This window comes from Papaver somniferum, unplaced genomic scaffold, assembly GCF_003573695.1.
Source record: "Papaver somniferum cultivar HN1 unplaced genomic scaffold, ASM357369v1 unplaced-scaffold_137, whole genome shotgun sequence".
Taxonomy (NCBI): Eukaryota; Viridiplantae; Streptophyta; class Magnoliopsida; order Ranunculales; family Papaveraceae; genus Papaver; species Papaver somniferum.
In genome coordinates, this window is record NW_020622934.1 from 18,396,772 (window position 1) to 18,416,324 (window position 19,553).

Here is a 19,553-nt window from a genome sequence, read left to right on the forward strand (position 1 = left end):
CTGAAAGCTAGATATTATACCCTAGAACTGATTTTTTGAATGCCAAGTGTCCTGCCAATTGTTCTTGGACTTGTAAATGTTTACATGTTGTTAAAGAGCTTATCAAACCTTTTATCACTTGGATAGTTGGAGATGATCAATTTATTGACTCTTGGTGTGACAAATGGATTCCTTCTCTAGGATCAGCTGTGCCCAACCCTTTGGTGCCTCCAGATCCATCTATAAAAGTTTTCTAGTTTATTAATCCTATTACCAGATCTTGGGATGTTGATAGATTAAACACCCATTTTGATGATGCTTCTGCTAAGAAGATTATCACTATTCCCTTAAGCCAGTGTTGCACTCCTGATAGGAGGGCTTGGGATCTTTCAAATAATGGTAGATTTACCTATAAATCTGCTTACTTGGGACTTCGAGGGCTCAGGCCTTCCCCTTGTAGTGCTCTTTGGAAGTGTATTTGCAAAATTAATGTTACTTATAGAATTCAAGTTTTCATCTGGAAAGCTGCTAGAAATGCCTTACCTGCTAGAAATGTTTTTCATACTAGAATGCTTTTGAGTTCTGTTGATTGTAGTAGATATAATGACCCTTCTGAATCGATTATGCATGTCTTAGTTCTCTGCCCTTTTGATAGTCGTGTTTGGTTTTTATCCTCTTTCTATATCGACACTCAGGTTTTTAATTCTAAATCTTGCATGGATTGGATGTTATTCTGGTTAGTTAGTCCTGTCTATAACTCCCAGAAGAGGATCAGTGTTTTTTTGTTGCCATCCTTTGGTCCTTGTGGCAAAGTAGAAATAACCTAGTGTTTCAGAACATTAAGGAGAATTACACTGCCGCTCTGATGAGAGACAAAGCTATGTTATTAACTAGAAAATCCCCCATTAGTGTTTCCACTATGACCCCTGATAGTATAAGTGACAAATGGATGCCCCCACCAACTGGATGGATAAAATGTAATACAGATGGAGCCTATGATGATATTTCTGGGAACAATGGTGCAGGCTTTGTGATGAGGTACTTCACCAACACTGCTTCCTTTTGTGCTTCCATTGTTTTTCAAGTCGAGTCTGCCGAAGAAGCTGAAGCCAGAGCTATTTGGGCGACTTTACAAAAAGCTGTGGAGCAATAGCTTACTCATCTTATCATAGAGATTGATGCTCAGAGTCTAATCAATCAATTTTCTGCTGGTGTATTTGATGAGAACTCTAGAACAAATGCTATCTATAAGGATATTAAGTTTCTTTCTTCCGAGTTTATAGCTTGTTTATTTATTTTCTAGCCATGCACCTGTAATTCAGTGGCTCATGAACTTGCCCTTTGGGCCAAGACAAACGATTCTACTATGTACCGGTCTGTTCCTCCAAAATGGTTGATGCCTTTTGTTGAGGGGGATCATTAGCCTTCTTGAAGGCCTTTGTCTAAAAAGAAAAAGAAAACAAAAAGCTACGGTGACCGCACAATTTCAAGATTAAAGATTCCCCATTTTTTCCGGCCTGAAAACCAGAAACAGTAACATACCAAAACCAAGAAGCCAAATTTAATTTTGCACTCTGCAAATTTGCATCATGGTATCTTTGAAAAATTTAACTAAGGTCTTTTTTTACCAACCTTGAAGAAACCTCAAGCTTAAGAAACCAGAAGAATTTCTTGTACTTTCGATAGCTTCTTAATTAAGCTACACGTACAGTACAAGATTTCCAATGGAGTCTCCCAAAAGGAAACCCTTTTGTAAAAGGAAAACTATTATCCTTATAAAAATGGTTTTTTCAAATACACTCAAAATTTCATTTCCCGGTTGTCGTAAGAAAAGGAAAAGACATATTCCCCAAAATTACCCCTCAAGTTCCCAAAAGTCAACCGAATCGATCCGTCTAAAGAGGGGTATTTTCGTCAGAAAGGACAACCCCCAGTGGAACATCTAGCCATAGTCAACTTCCAATAAAAAATCATCACGAGCTAAATCAACAAATACACATGTCATAACCTCCGCGAACGGGACTACACTATTACGTAAAGAGAAAAAACACCACAAAATATTAAAAAAATCTCTCTTCCATTATGCAATCACAAATAAACACGTGTCAGTTCCAATTCCCCCGGTGCCGCCGCTTTCCGAGTTGCTGCAAAACTAGTAGTACTATAAAACCCGGTTCGAGCCAAATTTAGAGGCCCAAATATTTATTTCCATAAATTATTATTACTCACAGCCTGAAACCCTAATTTATAAAATTTCCAAATTTCACAAAAAAATCCTCAATTCTTAAAAATCCCCAATTCTCTTAAAAATTCTTTGAAATTCTGATCAATCAATCAATGGTAGCTGAAGGAGATATTGTTTGTCATCATCAAAGCATCCAAGTATTGGATGTTCAGTATCGATGTATTTCTTCTAATTCTAATTCTAAACCTAATAATCATAATCAGAAAATTGAAGAAATCGTTGAAGAAATTGTTGAAGAAATCGTTGAAATTTCCACCCCTTCTTCATCGTCCTCCGTGTATCAGCAAATTCGAGCTTCTGTCTCAATTCCAACCGAAAATTCACGTCGTGAAGTGGTATGTATCTCAATTTTGTTTTTTTACTTGTTTTCGATGAATTTTGATTAGGGTTTTTGGTTATTTTTTTTCTGGGTTTGATCTGTTTTATCTTAATTCTTTTGTTATAAGGAAAAAAGGTGAAATTTTTATAGAATTGTAAATTAATTTTTGGTTTCCTGAAGTTTATGGTTAGATCTCGAATCTGGGTTCTTAAACCAAAGACCTAGATCTCAATTTTAGTGCGTTGTTGATGATTGATTACGTGATCTTAGATGATTTATTGTAGATGAAGAACTCATCAGGCTTCGTACTTTTAGTTTGTTGCGCGTATAATATTGACTTAGCTACCAGGAGATGCCTTTTATTGTATACACTAATATAGAAAAAATTCAAGCTACTTTATGCGGGTATTGACTTTGAATTAGGATTTGCATGTATTGATTGGATTATGGTCCTGTTCAAGTTTTAAAGTCTTATGGTTTTTTAGTTCTGCTTCTGCAATTTCATAAAATTCAGTTGTTTAGCCAATTGTGATCTCATATACATAGTTAAAGTCATGTCATCCTTCTTAGGTAACTTCAAAACTTTGGTTAATGCTCGTCTGAACTTCTATGACCATAAATTTATTATTTTTTGTTTGGGTTGTTGTAGGTTATGAATTAATGAACTTTGGGATTAATGAACTTAAGGATTTTTTTTCGTGCTGCTTTCATTTGACGTGTTCAATAAATTTCGAATACCACATTCTGTTGACTTAACTAGTTTTGTTAACTTTGATCAAGTCTGAAAGTCTAACTATAATTTTATGACTTTGATCAGGCCCGTAAGACCTCTGATCTCAAATCAGATGGTTCCTTGGGATCGTCTGTTGTTCAATTTATGCCAACCATCCATTCTGGCAGTTTTTCTGATATTGGGCTACGGAGATTTATGGAAGATGAGCATATAATGATTGATGACCTATCATCTCATTTTGATTCAGTCTTCAAGTTTCCGATGCCGAGTGCATTTTACGGGGTAAGTCCTTAATCCTTATAAACTCTAAAATTAGAAAGAACACCATTCATAAGAAATCTCGTAGAATCCAGGAATGTAGACCTGCTTGCCACCCATTCCAGAGTAGACAGTTTCAAGAAAACTACATATTTATCTGGTACAACACGAACTATAGCTTACGTATTTGATTACTTGATTCAGGTGTTTGATGGCCATGGAGGTGCAGAGGCAGCAGCATATATGAAAGAAAATGCACTTAGATTCTTTTTTGAGAATGCTGATATTCCACAGACTTACGTGAGTGATGATGACGATAATTTAGTAGAAGAGGTAGTGAATTCGTTCCGGAGAGCATTTCTTTTGGCAGATGATGCTTTGGCTGACGACTGCAATGTGAGCAGTTCATCAGGAACAACAGCTATTACAGCCCTGGTCCTGGGAAGGTTCGTGTGCTATTTTCAGTTATATGTTTCTAGGCTAGTGTTCAGATGATCTAGGAAGAATAAGATATTATTCTATAGATTTGAGTTCTTTTCAATTTTGTGTCTTTTGTTATTTTCTCAGTGGCTTACTTATGTATTTTAAAATTCAATGGTTGTTACAGACGTTTACTTGTGGCAAATGCTGGTGATTGTCGTGCTGTTCTGAGCCGTAAAGGGATAGCCATCGACATGTCTCAAGACCACAAGCCCATCCATCCACCAGAGCGAAGACGGATAGAGCAGCTTGGTGGGTATGTTGACGATGGGTATCTGAATGGAGTACTATCAGTAACCCGGGCTCTTGGCGATTGGGACATGAAATTCCCCAGGGGTTCCCCCTCACCTCTCATAGCAGAGCCAGAGTTCCGCCAGGCCATCCTCACAAAGGACGATGAGTTTCTCATAATTGGATGTGACGGTCTGTGGGATGTAATGACCAGCCAACAAGCAGTCAGTTTTGCACGTCGCTGTCTTAGAAGGCATGATAGTCCACAGCAGTGCGCCAGGAACCTTATTAAGGAGGCACTTAGGCTCAACACAGGGGATAACCTTACCGTGATTGTGATTTGCTTTTTGGATAGCAGGGAAATGTTTCCATCCCCACCAAGACAACGCAAGGGTAGATGGTGTTTTTCTACCGAGGCCTTGTTTACCTTAGGGTGCCACATGGATGCAAACGACAGCAAAAATTGATACTGATTCCGAGAATGTATTAGGAGGGTGCTGTTACAACTGAGATGGAGAAATATGTTATTGCTGTTTTTGGCTGCTTCAGCTGTTATGGGAGTTCTAGAGAAAAAGCAACCAACATTTTTGTAGGAAGGGGACATGGATTCCATTGAATTCAACTTAAGGAGACACTAAATTAATAGTGATAGGATTCATTAGCTCATTTATTTTGTTGTAGCAGTATTTATCATTGCCAGTTCATCTAAATGTAAATACTGTTGAATTAGGTAAGTGAGTAGTGAGTTATTCAGGAGATTTTAGGGCAGCTAGGCACAGGTTAGTCATCTTAGGAGTAGCAGTTGAGATTTTTAAATTAGTAATAGTATTTGTAATGATATGCGGATGCCCCCATTGATGATTGACCTTGTCAAAAATAAAATTAGTATTAATTTCAAATTGGCTTTGTTTTTGTGTGTTATGAGCTTTCGACAGTCTGTAAGAATGAATTTGATAAAATAAACAACTTTGTTTCAAAGTCATGTGTTTGCTGCAAATGCAACAAAGAAAACGAGCAACCAATTTCTTTATTTTCATTTATTTTTAAGGGGTAGGAGCCGTTTGACATGCCAGGTCCGGCATAAAAAGCTCATCCTACTGTACCACAGTTTGATGATATAAAATAGGTGAAATCTGACACCAATGGGGTGGTGGCGCAGTTGGCTAGCGCGTAGGTCTCATAGCTATCTAGAGTATGAGCTCGAGATTTCGAGCCTCTCTCACCCCATGAACTTTTTTATTTCAGCTTTACCCCCGTTACTTCTTCTTTTTCCAGCTTCTTACGAGCATTTCTGAGCTCTTTCTTTTTACCCCCTAGGCCCCTACACACTGTCAGCCATCATTGCTGAAGAGCTATGCATATCTGCAACATGGCATGCAAATAGAAGAATATTCTACGGTTCTACCAACCAAATGAAATGTGTCAAACCCTTAAACCCTTTTCTATCCTATAAATACCAGCAAAACTCATTCCTAATAATTCATCTCATTCACTATTGAAACCACTACAATAAATTAAGCTTAGCCTATTTCAAGATGAAGTCCTCATCTTTAGTTTGTCTTGGTTTTTGCTTTCTTTTTGTGTTGAATGGTTGTTTAGCTCAGATAGAGCAGCAAGGAGGAGGATGGCAAACCCAGCAGCAGCAACAACAGTCACGCCATTACCAAGGCCAAAGCCAGTGTCGAATTGAGAACATAAATGCACAAGAACCTAACCGCCGTGTTGAGTCCGAAGCTGGTGTTACAGAGTTTTGGGACCAGAATAACGAACAATTCGACTGTGCTGGTGTCGCTCCTGCTCGATATATTATTCAGCCTAGAGGACTTCTCTTGCCATTTTTTGTTAATGCACCTAGACTTGTCTACATTGTTCAAGGTCTAGATCTGTTCCCTAATATTACTTCTAATTCCACATTTCAATTTCTGCTAGCAGCACTAGTAACACCCTCAGCATTGCATGTACTAATGCAGGTAGGGGTATGTCTGGAGCTCTTATCCCTGGCTGTCCTGAAACTTTCCACTCAATTAGACAATCTGTGCAGCAACTAAGAGGAAGAAGCCAGCAACAGGGAGCTAGAGATCAACATCAGAAGATCCGTAGCATTAGACAAGGAGATATCTTGGCTTTACCTGCTGGAGTAACTCATTGGTTGTATAACGAGGGAGAGACCCCACTTATTGCTATCTCCCTTCATGACACAAGCAGTAACGCTAACCAGCTCGATCGCAACCTCAGGGTATATGAAATGATCAATCCTCTTGTCTATGTTGTTACTGATGAATTATGTCATACACAAACATATACAGACTGACTACATATATGCTGTGTAGAGATTTCAATTGGCAGGAAGGCAGCAAACACAAATTAGCTCATACCAATAACGACAACAACAGCGTCAACAATTACGAGGCCAGCAAGATATCCCGGAAAACAACATCTTCAATGGCTTCAACGTCGAAACCTTGGCCGAGGCTTTTGGAGTGAGCACTGAGACAGCAAGGAGACTACAAGGACAAGATGACCAGAGAGGTAACATCGTTTTTGTTGAAGGCGGGCTTCAAGCTATCAGGCCACAACAAGGAGAAGAAGAAGAAGAAAAAGAACAGCATTACAGGACCACAAATGGGTTAGAGGAAACTATTTGCAGTATGAGGCTCGAGCAGAACATAGCGAACCCAACTAGAGCTGATGTTTACTCAGAAAAAGCTGGAAGAATCACTACTCTCAACAGTCAGAAGTTACCCATCCTTAACTACCTCCAAATGAGCGCTGAGAGAGGAGTTCTTTACCAGGTAACAATGTCAGGTTTCCTTAACGATTGAATTTCTGCAATCCAGTGCGAAGAATTTTTGTCTCACACATGCATGATGCTCTATATGCAGAATGCTCTACTTGCGCCACACTGGAACTTGAATGCCCACAGCGTGATCTACTTCACCAGAGGAAGTTGTAGGTGTCAGATTGTAGGTAACCAAGGTCGCCAAGTCTTCAACGGACAACTCAACCAAGGACAGATGTTGGTTGTTCCTCAGAACTTCGCCGTGGTTAAACAGGCTGGAAATGAAGGATTTGAATGGGTATCATTCAAGACTAACGACAAGGCAATGACAAGTCCATTGGTCGGTAAGACTTCCGTGTTAAGAGCTATGCCGGTAGATGTGCTGATGAATGCTTATCAGATCTCAAGGGAAGAAGCAAATAGATTGAAGTATAACAGACAAGAAGAGATGATGATACTTAGCCCAGGATCTAGATCTCAGGTTAGGGCTTCTGCTTAAGCATATGTAACACATGTATTAGTTCATTTTGCAGGGGTTTAGGTACGGCGTTGATAACTTAGTATAAATAAATCTGATCTTCATAAGGCTGCAGTTGGTTCAGCTTAATTACATGCATGAGGCATGATGTTATAATAGCTATTTAGAGTACTGATAATGAATAAATTTTCTATTGTTATGTTTTTCTATCTGTTTTACTGGTTTATACGCCATGAGATGATTTCATCTGCTAGCACACAATACAAAATGACCTGTCAGGTGTCAATATTGTAGGATATCACTACTGCTTGATTAGTAAGTATGTGACCTAAAATACAGCAACAAAATGACATTGTGAAATTGGAGCTAAATTTTCTCAGCGCAAACGTTTTGTGTACTTGATATCCTAATGATTTATGATTAGGAAAGGGTAAGGTGTTGTCAGGAATCAGTAAACATGTAATGGATTGATATATGTTGGCTCATAAACAAGCAAAGACAATACATTTACAAAAAAAGAAAAGCTTTGTCTTGTTTGAAATCTGCCATGTATGTCATCATTGTTATCATTTACAAAAGAAAGAGATTGAGACCAAGTAATAAAGATCTCAATTAATAATATCGAGCTTCAGAAATGTTACTTGGAATGATGCACGAGAATTATCATGTGTATGTTTTTGCAACCTTTGTGAACCTCTCCAAACCACGTACAAGCAAATTTTCAAGAAGGGGCTTTAGTGCCTGAAGAATGGAATGGAATTGGAGTTAATGCTCCCAATTCAAACAAGGTTAATCTGCAGGTGAGGTTTATTAAACTTACTGATGATACTGGAGTCAGAATTTGAGGAATCTCGTAAGAAACTGTCAGCTGGAAAGAAAAAAAGAAAATTGGAATTATACAAAGAAAACCATGAAATGCTTTAATCACCAAAAGATGAAAGCACCAAAAGAAAACAAGAAATGGCATCACAGGACAATTTCAATGAGTACTTTTCCTGCCTTAACCAATTACAACGAGAAAGGAAAGGCCTCTCTATGAGATCATCCTTTCTTATCAGACCCAGATCTATGAGCCTATCTCTTGATAGCATTACCACGGATACGGGCTTAGACTTTAGACCTTTTAATCAGTCTTTTACTCTCACTGGGCACGAAGTAAGAGTAACTGCAGTTTATCTCACACCAACAATAACAATTCTCGGATAGCCATATTGATAAGGGGAAAAACAGGAATAAAAAGGAAAAGTATTCTCACTTCTACGGTGCACGACGTAGGACTTTTTGGAAAAAATCGTACGACTCCTCTGTAATATAAAAAGAGAACAACTTATCAAATACTAACAGAAAAATGATTCAGGAAACATGAGGAAGCATCACGCATTGACTTTTTATGCTTGGACATAGATATGTAGAGTTGTGTTCCGATATCAGCATGGTTTTAAAGGTATGTTTATTGCGCAATTAAAATCAAAAAATCCTTCTGACAGGATTACAGACTAACCTTCAAACAATGATAGATTGATAGACTTGGTTTTAAAGGTGTCTTTATTGCGTGATTAAAATGTGAAGGTAGTCTTCGTAAGCAACCTGTGAGTATGCCAAAAAATCCTTTTGACAGATTTACGAACTAACCTTCAAACAACGGAAGATAGATAGACTTGGTTTTAAACTTTAAAGCTATGTTTACTGTATAGTTAGAAAGTAAAAGTGATCCTTGTAAGCGACCTGTGGGTGTGCCAAAAATCCTTTTGATAGACTTGCCTAAACAATTTAATTAACCGAATTCCCTAAAAAAAATAAAAATCTGGCAAACTGACACTTATCACTCTACTGTTGCTAGTGATCTCACATACCTGTTAGGTAGACCTTCTAATGATCGCCAGTGGATTTTTTGGTTGGGTATCGGCTGCAAGGAAAATCATGTACCATTAGCCAAACAATATCCCGAGCCTTTCAATGCTCAAATAAATGATAGCCTCAAGTTGATTGAACCCTGACCTGCATATTGCGAGCAAGCCAGGAAAACTCAATATCTTGACCAAATGCCTTATACTTCAATGACCACCTTGATAAATCAGGCTTATCTTCCAAAACCTGTTAACTATCAATCAGGTTCAGTTTTAGTAGACTTGCTTATGCATACACACCATTGACGCAAGAATACTACTAAACAGCGAAAAGGGTCATAGCTCATGCCAGTGCTGTACTTCTATGTTCATTTCCAAGCTGCACATTTGTACAGACAAGTCACGTTTTCTACTTTCTAAGCTAATAAGAAACACACTCAAAGTCGTGTCGGTACAAACCTTAACAGTTGATATGAAAGGCATCCAACGGGGAATAGCTTCACGATCCAAGTAACAATTATACGCAGTTGAAACAGGAACATCAATATCCATCTTAACCCTGTATTCAACAGATTTTCAAAGTCAAGAAAGTCAATCTGAAAGTCAAAATTGGCAAACTGAAATATGAATAATAGAAACTTACGTGCAATCTTGCCACTCCATGACAATTGGAGAAATGGGTTTTCTTCTTCTGATACTTTTAAGATTTCGATTTCCCCCATTAGCATATGAAAGTTTGTTGTTTCTGAAGAATGTCTGCTTCAGTGATGAACAAGTTCTTAGTACTCTGGTAGTTGAAAATGAAGTCAAATGACTCAGTGTTGAAGTAGTAGTAGTTGAGAAGTTTGAGCAATGAAGTAAAACTGTGGTAGTTGAAGTTGAACAAGTAGAAGCCATGATTGCTGAAGACAACATCATTTCTCTTTCGAAAGAGAGAGAATTGAGGAAGAGAGATGATATTGTAGGAGCGATGAGCAATGACTGTCACATAATTATTTGATTTTTATTAGAGGCCCATACACAAAAAGCCCATATTTACATATATCATGGTTGTACATCTCTACATACAGACATTGTCACTTTGATATAGTTTTTGATCCTCTTGGTGGAAATTCAGTTCTTATATACATAAGATTTTGAAAAATATATGTAAGCCACTAAGTTCAGTGCACTAAGTCCAGCAAGAAGCCAGTAGAAAGAATCAAGATGTGCACGATTAAGGTTGTCAGAAAACCAACTAGAGTGACCGCTAACTTTAGTTGCCTTGTCAATAGCAAAGATGAGAAACCCACTGAAAAATTCCCCAACACCATATATGCAAAGGCTAAGGGAACTACCCATACTCTTCATATCATCGGGTACTTGATCATAAAAGAATTCTTGTATACCAACTATGGTGAAAACCTCGGAAAGACCGACCAATATGTATTGAGGAGCCAACCACCATACGCTCATAGGAATTGTTTCTTTAGGATTGTCGATTAATCGGAAATCAAGAGCAGTTTGAAGTCTTGCTTTTTCAACCACAGCAGCTACCAACATGGATATCATAGATAGAAACAAGCCGCAACACATTCTCTGAAGCATCGTTATGCCATTAGGTTTGCCAGTCAACGATCGAGCTAAAGGAACACAAAACCAATCGTAAATGGGAATAAAAAGTACGACAGATAAGGATAGGAGGATTAAAAGTGATGCAGCTGGTATCTGGATGCTTATCCCCCTCACTGATCTGTCCATGGTGTGCCCTTGCTTGGTGAAGAATGTCAGGGTTTGAGAAGACACAACTCCATACATCACAAGTGTAATCCATATTGGTACTAAACGTAGCACCCCTTTGGCATCTTCAAGTTGATCGATGCCTATATTATTCATCAACACTTTGTCCAAGAACCTATGCAAGTTTAGTAAATGCAATATGTACATGTCATGTACCAAGTTTCACAAATATGAGAATGCAAATGAAATTTTGGACCAGATGTGTTTAGTGAAATTTTGTTACCTGAACTGATGAGCTCGATCACGGTCATCATGACTAGGCACTGTGATCCAGTCCTCCTCTGGAGGAGCAACTGAGGATGAGGCAGTTCTCCAGTTCTTTACGGCAACTACATAGACTTCAACTATTCTTAATAACGGGTTTTCTTTAACCACTTTAACACGAAAAGTATAAGTTCTGGTTCCAAGCAAGAAAACAACGAGTGCTATGGCCATAGAAACGGCAGGAAATCCGAAACCCAGAATCCAACTCAAGTTTTCTTGAATATATATAAAGATCAAACGAGAAAGAGTACTGCCAACACATATCCCGAAAAGCCACCAATTGAAAAACGAGCTTTTGGATGCGTATTCTTCCTGTTTACGTACATCAAACTGGTCAGCTCCAAATGCTTGTGCACATGGCTTAAATCCAGCCTTCCCAATTGCTATGAGGTACAAAGAAATGAAAAAGAGGATGACTTGGAAAGAATTAGAAACACAGGAGACATCGGTTCCTATGTCAATATGGCAATCTGTCGGATTTTTCACAGGTGCAGGAAGCACAACTGATAGAGTTAATAATCCAAATCCCTGAGCACATCACAAAAGTTATTGTATTGTTAGGAAAAGTTGCATCCTAGCATATTCTAAGGCCGAATTGGAGCACAAGATACCATATGGTTATTAGGGGGGAGAGAGAGAAGTTACGTACCAGAAGATAGATAAGAGAAGAGAACAATATGGTACGATATCGGCCAAGATAAGAGTCAGCGATGAAGGCGGTAAGCAGAGGAAGCATCCAAACAACACCAGACCAAACATTGATGTTGAAAGCAGCTATAGCTGTTGATTGATGGAGTGGACCAGTTAGATAAGTGATCAAGTTTGAAGCAATTCCATAGTAAGCCATGGTTTCCAATAGAACCCTGATTTTGGGCATACCAAAATCTTTCTAGGCATACAAAACAATAGTCCCATCTTGGGTGACCTTATAAGGGGTACCCTATAGATAGTTCAATTACCTATATACCCTTAATACAAAAATCTAAAATCAGTTTTCTAAAAAATCAAAATCAGTTTCCCTTACAATCTCTTCTTCCTCCTCCTGCGAAAAAAAAAATTCATCATCGTGATTAATTGTCGATTCGTAAAAATTTGATCGTCGATTAAACTCAACCACATAATGACTCGTACAAAGAAAAGCAGGGACTAGGCAAACCAAATCGTCTTCTAATCCATCAATTGAAGAAGAAGAACCAATTGAAGATGAAGGTGTAGAAACTGAAAATCAACCACCAATTGAACCAGAAATTGAACCAACTGCATCTCCAACTCCGGAAATGAGGATAAGAAAGCAAGTTTTACAAACCCAATCTCCTATTTGCTGTTTTTCATCGATTAAATGACGATTACAGTGTTGGGTTCGGCTCAAAATTGAGTTGCGTTTTTAGCCGAACTGTTCTTCACAAAAGCTTCCTGTAAGTGTATATGAACAGTTCGGCATGAAATTTCAAGCCGAACCTAGTCACAGATAGAGATGCATAGGGGTTCGGCGTATTCGATAATCATAATATGTGCCGAACCTAGTACATTAACGAGGTTCGTCTATTACGATATTCTCAATATGTGCCGAACCAATAACAATATTTTAACCCAAAAAATAACAAATTGATGTTCGGCTCATACAATTTTCGAAACATAAGCCGAACCGGTAATTATTTTTTTTCCGAGCTATTCAGGATGTTGTTCGGCTTACTATGAAACTTTCATATAAGCCGAACTAGTGTCTAGGAAACAGTTCGGCAGATGCAGTAAACAGATTCAGTAAGCCGAACCGTTCATCAATTGGTAGATTCGGCTCATAGATGTGAGCCGAACCTCAACCTGTTTCGCCGAACCATGATTCAAAAAACCTAACTTTTGATAATTGAGAGCTATAGAAGTGAGATTAAGTATAGGATATAAGTGTACCTGTGTATTAGAAGCATTGGGTTCCTCATCAATGTCTTCATCATCAGGATTTGGCTCATAAAAATCATCATCTTGAGTTTGTGTTTGAGTTTGAGTGGGTGTAAAATCATTCTCATAATCTAAGAAATCAGCCATTTCTGGATCATTGTTGTAGTTGATATGTATTTTCCTAAGTTTTTTAGATGAATGATGACCCTCCTCATCCTCCATTGAATCAAGAATTAGAATTTTCTCACTTTCTCCTCAAATTTTTCATCTAAACAACTCTTATAATTCTGAAAATTATTTTAATCACTAAACAAAATATTTAATCACTAATCAAGATTATTAACACTAATACGTAAAGGGAAGATTTGCCATTAAAAATGTTTTGGGTTAAGGGGTTATCTGATTTTGCTATTTCACAACCTTTTTTGTCTTCATTCAGTATGCCTTGGAAGATTTTGGTATGCCCAAAATTATAGTTCTTCCAATATCTCGGCTACAATTATGAACCATGCCGATCTCCATCCACCAATACCAACCTTATGTGAACTTCTATTACTTTCCAACTCGTTTCCTCCGTAATCCACCGCACCTTCAACTACACATATTCTACTTCCTAGTCCATCTTTATGATTACCCTGGTCTAGTAAAGATTCATACTGACCATGTTCTTGATTTTCACTTCCTCCATTAAGACCCATCTAATGGAAACTGCAAGATGAAACTTGGCTTATATAAAGACAACTCTCTTTATTGATGTTTAGAAAATCTCTCAAAACTAAACACAAGCTCTAATCTTGCTCATATGATCAACCACAACTTTGGTGATCATATATATATAGAACTATGAATTCCTTTTCCTATTCCTATTACCTTATTACATGTCTTTCCTTTTCTTAGAACTAGATGACTTCTAATTCCCTTAGGATAACATCAATTTCCCAATCTTGTCCTAACCAGCTTGTTAGTGACTTCTATGTTCAAGTTTAACCAACATTCTCCCCGTTAAGCTTCAACCTTACCCGTGACATATCTTGTACTCCAATCAATTGTCTCATTTCTTCAAACTTGATCCGAGCTAATGCCTTTGTCAATATATCTGCTTTCTGCTCAGTTCCTGGTATGTGTTCAACGTTGATGATCTCCTTCTCGATACATTCTCGTATGAAATGATACCTTTTGTGAATATGTTTCGTCTTCCCATGAAACACTGGATTTTAGTGAGTGCAATTGCAGACTTATTATCAATCTTGATGAGAACCTTTTCAGGTTCTCTTCCTTTGATTTCACCCAACAGTTCTTGAAGCCATATTGATTGTTTAGTTGCTTCTGTTGCGGCCATAAACTCAGCTTCACAGGATGAGAGGGCTACAGTATCTTACTTCTGTGAACACCATGTAATAGGTGATTCTCCTAGATAAAATATATGACCAGTTGTACCTTTTCCATCATCTTGGTCAATATTATGACTGCTGTCACTATACCCAACAATTCCTTTTGATCCTCCTCGACCGTACTTCAATCCACAGCTGATTGTTCCTCTTAGATATCTCAATATCTGCTTTATTACATCACCATAAGACTTACGTGGACTCTGCATATAACGACTTGCTACTCCCACAGAGAAATCCAAGTCTGGTCTTGTGTGTAACAAGTATCTAAGGCATCCAACATTTCTTCTGTAACTCGTTGGATCAATCTCAGCTTCTTCTTGTGCCTCTTCGTTATTCTCAGTGTTTTCATTATTCTCTTCTTCTTCTTGATTAACATCATTGTTTCCATTGGTATTGATGATTATGGGTCCTTCGCCTTCATCAATTACTTGACGCCATCTCATGTGAAACATTCCTGGATCCCTACTTGATCCATCATTAGTTTCTTTCCAGTTCCAGTTTGCTTTTTCATCGAATACCACATCTCGACTCACTATCACTCTTTTCGTTGTTGGATTGAATAATCTGTAAGCTTTGGATCCAGGCTCAATTCCTAGATTCACAAGAGTCTGAGATCGATCATCCAGTTTCTTAAGAGTTGCAGAATCAACTTTTGCGTATGCTTTGCAACCAAACACTCTTAAATGATCTATGTTTGGTTTCCTCTTTCGCAAACTTTCATATGGAGTCATGTCTTTCAGAGCTTTCGTAGGTATCATGTTTATTAGGTATGTGGAGTGTCGTACAGCTTCTCCCCATAGATAATTAGGTACCTGCATAGCCTTTAAAGAACTTCTTGTCATCTCCATTAGAGTCATGTTTCTCCTCTCCACCACTCCATTTTGTTGTGGTGTATATGGTGTTGTGAGTTGCCTTTTGATTCCATTTGACTCACAGAACTTGTTGAACTCTAAGGAAGTGAACTCTCCTCCTCTATCAGTTCTAAGCATTTTGACCTCCTCTTTTAACTCTTTTTCTATCAGATTTCTGAAAGCTTTGAATCTGTCAAATGCTTCACTCTTTTCTTTCATAAGAATAGACCACATATATCTTGAGAAGTCATCTATAATAACAAATATGTATTTGTTATTTGCAAGGGTTTGTGGTGTAATAGGACCACATAAATCAGCATGAAGAAGCTTTAATGGCTTTGAGGCTCTGAATGTTGTTGCTTTTGGGAAACCTTGATGAGTTTGTTTCCCAACTAAACATGATTCACAGATTTTTGCTTCATCATTTATCTGTGGTAGTCCTCGAACCATCTTGTTCTGAGACATTGCCTTTAAAGTTCTAAAGCTTATGTGTCCTAACCTTGCGTGCCACTTCCATGTCTGATCTTCCAGTCTCATATTCAGACACAATGGCCTTCCAATCATGAGACTTATCTTGTAGAGTCTATTCTGTGAGCGTGAGACTCTAACTAAAAGTCTTCCACTTGGGTCATGAACTGTTAGATAATCTTGTGGCATTCTAACATCACATCCAACTTCTGTAGCTTGTCCTAAACTTAGAATGTTGCTTTGTAAGTTTGGGATGAAGTAGATGTTTGTGACAAGCTTCTGTTCTCCGGTCTTGCTCTGATACCAATTAATGGTGCTCTCGTCTCCCATGGCTCGGTGTATACAAGCTCTGATACCAATTAATGGCAACTGCAAGATGAAACTTAGCTTATATAAAGACAACTCTCTTTATTGATGTTTAGAAAATCTCTCAAAACTAAACACAAGCTCTAATCTTGCTCATATGATCAACCACAACTTTGGTGATCATATATATATATATAGAACTATGAATTCCTTTTTCTAGTCCTATTACCTTATTACATGTCTTTCCTTTTCTTATAACTAGATGACTTCTAATTCCCTTAGGATTACATCAATTTCCCAATCTTGTCCTAACCAGCTTGTTAGTGACTTCTATGTTGAAGTTTAACCAACACCATCTATATATATATATATATATATATATATGTCTCTCAGTTATATACATTTTTAAATATGAACTAGTACACTATTTGCATCAAATTTGATTCCTATGACCCAATAAGTTTGTTTATAATTTAGAAGCGGGGCTTAGTGCCCAATTACATCATTATCCTTGTCCTTGTTCAAGACCCATATAAGCTTGTTTGTAGTTTAATTGATAAAAATAATTTGATTAGGTGTTTATATCAAGTGGCGACCAACTAAACTATATTTAAACAGTATTAAAGAAACGAAAAATGATTTTGGCCAATGAGAAGAGAACTCCCAAGCACTGATAATGTGAGTCTATGACTAGACATCTCGACTACCATTGTCAAAGATGAAGTTGTTGTGCCATTCTTAGCATTGTAGCATCTTGTTTCATGCCCGTGTCCAAATATTGAAATGAGTTCCAGAAGCTGTGTCATGAAGCTTGTTGGAAGCTGTGTCCAAATATTAATACACTTTTTTTCCCACTAGAGTTGCAAAGTCGTCATATTTTTCAAACTGCTATGTAAACTGGGTTGTGCCAGCACGAGCATAGGGTTAGCCCATCACAGTATGCTAAAGTTTGAGCGCAGCCCAGCCCAACAGATGTGGGTTGTGCTGGGATAGAGTAACTGCCACTAAGATACTACGCGGCATGGATAAAACACGTCACGCCATCACAACACAACACTTTAAAGTACGTCATAACTTGCATAAAATACTGCACAACATAACACAACAAATCGCATTTTGTATATATTTCACAAAAAAAATTTTATTCTAGCTAATTTTCGACATTTTATCTTCGTTATCTCGACTTATTTTTATAACAATACATGATGTATAAATAAGTGAAAAATATTTCATTAGGTTAATTAATTGCAAAACTATTTGCGTGGACCGGTCTAGCTTCAACTTTCTGTGTGAATCTAGGTTAATCACAAACCATTACATGTGCTTTCTTAAACTCTTTCTCATATATTATATACTCTTCGTCTTTTTTATTAAATATAAACATATTTTTTTTACCAATTGGTTTAAACATAAACATATTTTTTCACTAATTGGTTTCAACATCGTATAATTTTGTCAAAATATGTTGAAACCAATCTAGTGTCAACATAAAAATTGAATTGGCATTTCACCTATATAAATATTAGTTTCGATAATGACGATGTATCATCTTTTTCTTATTAATTTAACCTTTTTGTACTGTAATGAAAAATTAAAACGAGGCAAAGGTAGTGTAAGGTAGAGAATCAGTTGATGATAGTAGGTTTGGTGGTGATATTAGAGCGTTGCTCGGTAGAACTCACAAGTGTTGTTATCTCAAGCTTGTTGTCAAATTTAGCTGATCAAAACTATATCTTGATTTCTAGTCTACATTTAGTCAAGTCTCGGATTAGGATAGAAGTGTGTAGTTGAGTACCAGAAATCACGACGTTCTACCATTTGAAAGTGAAGATCAACGGAAGCTTTTGGAGAACTTCATCAACAAAAGGTAAGTGAAGACTGAACCACCTATTATATTACTCAAGTTTTCACCTTTCTATCTATGAGACTATATCGCATGAGTAAATTGGACTTTATGTGCACAACAAAACTTTTGAGTCAAGTTATCTTGTTAATTGTTCTCGAAATGTGTATGACTAAGCTTAAGAACATTTGTTCATATTTGATGAATTTGATTAAGAACAATTTATTGTTTATGACCTAACTCGTGATTCAAGTTAATCATTTGAAAATAGCCTGGAACAGTGATATGTGTCACTGATGTTATTCGAAAATGTTTGAAACTGATTATTAGAAAGATATAAAACTATAGTAAATATGGATACAAGACAATACATGTACCAGCTTACATACTGGCGCAACTTTTATAAGTCCGGATCCGTAGTACCTGTACTCAGTACACGTACCGGCATATCTATAGTTCGGCAACGACTTTTGGTACACATACCGAGTATGCAAACCCAAAAAGTCTGTTGACTCGTGAACTCAGGATGGTACACTTACCTAGTATGCATATCGAAAAAGTTCTGCAGACTCCTGAAATTGTTTTGTCTTAAGAGTATACAAACCCGATACATGTACCATGACAAAATAACTCACAAAATGGAAAATAAGTACACGTACTTACCCAGTCGAATATTTTCAGATGCGTCAGAATTATTTCTATGAAATAATCGGCATTTGAATAACTCTCTAAAAACACATGTATACATATTTAATCACATTATAATCTATGGTTGTGACTCAAGATTAAATTCTTAAAGTGTTATATGAAAATGGTTAAGCTTATAGTTCGTCTGAAAAGTTTCGGCTAACCATTCGTGAACAAATCTTTATACAAGGTTAATACGGTTCATCCTAACCAGAGTGTATATTTTGTTGTGTTAATCTTAAGTTAAGTTTTCATCTAACGGTGGATATTGATTGCTTGATTCCAAAACTACCTTAGCTTAAATCTAAAGCAACCTTGATAATGAAAGTCTATATAAGGAGAACCTCAAGCAATTGGGATCGATCTTTGAATCCCCAACACTTTTCTTGTGTCTCCTAGTTGTAAACTAGAGTCGTCCTCTCCTTTAAACTTAGCGACTAAAAAGACTTCACTTAGGAATTTGTGAAGCCAGGTCCATCTATCTTTATATTCATAGTTCGTGTATCCTGATCTTGCTACTGATTGTTGAGTCTCACTCCGATCAGGAAAGATAGATATAAATCACAAAGTTTCTTCATCTTAGACTTTGTGATTCCACAAGTATATTCCTCTGTAACACTTCTTTGTACTGGATCAGGATACACGAACTATTGCAAACGATTTCCTATCTCACCTTGATATTTTGATCAAAATAACAATCACATATAGGCTTATCTGTG

General features: G+C 37.3%; 3 protein-coding genes and 1 pseudogene across 3 annotated transcripts; 2 read left to right on the forward strand and 2 right to left on the reverse strand.

The window, feature by feature from the left end:
* The first annotated feature begins 2,202 nt into the window (after nt 1–2,202).
* LOC113334857 (probable protein phosphatase 2C 47) lies at nt 2,203–5,166 on the forward strand. Its single transcript, XM_026581082.1, has 4 exons — nt 2,203–2,559; nt 3,361–3,558; nt 3,739–3,980; nt 4,142–5,166. Exons 1-4 carry the CDS (start codon nt 2,317–2,319, stop codon nt 4,710–4,712), a joined length of 1,254 nt encoding a protein of 417 aa, XP_026436867.1. The 5' UTR covers nt 2,203–2,316; the 3' UTR covers nt 4,713–5,166.
* A 614-nt stretch (nt 5,167–5,780) lies between these two features.
* On the forward strand, nt 5,781–7,567 carry LOC113334420 (annotated as a pseudogene).
* Nucleotides 7,568–7,950: 383 nt separating this feature from the next.
* On the reverse strand, nt 7,951–10,315 carry LOC113334884. The gene is made up of 7 exons (XM_026581106.1): nt 9,993–10,315; nt 9,809–9,908; nt 9,501–9,596; nt 9,356–9,408; nt 8,758–8,806; nt 8,323–8,370; nt 7,951–8,243 (listed from the first exon to the last, which is right to left on the reverse strand). Exons 1-7 carry the CDS (start codon nt 10,265–10,267, stop codon nt 8,166–8,168), a joined length of 699 nt encoding a protein of 232 aa, XP_026436891.1. The 5' UTR covers nt 10,268–10,315; the 3' UTR covers nt 7,951–8,165.
* A 147-nt stretch (nt 10,316–10,462) lies between these two features.
* On the reverse strand, nt 10,463–12,239 carry LOC113334633 (protein NRT1/ PTR FAMILY 5.10-like). The gene is made up of 3 exons (XM_026580842.1): nt 12,042–12,239; nt 11,352–11,920; nt 10,463–11,243 (listed from the first exon to the last, which is right to left on the reverse strand). Exons 1-3 carry the CDS (start codon nt 12,237–12,239, stop codon nt 10,463–10,465), a joined length of 1,548 nt encoding a protein of 515 aa, XP_026436627.1.
* Nucleotides 12,240–19,553: the final 7,314 nt, after the last annotated feature.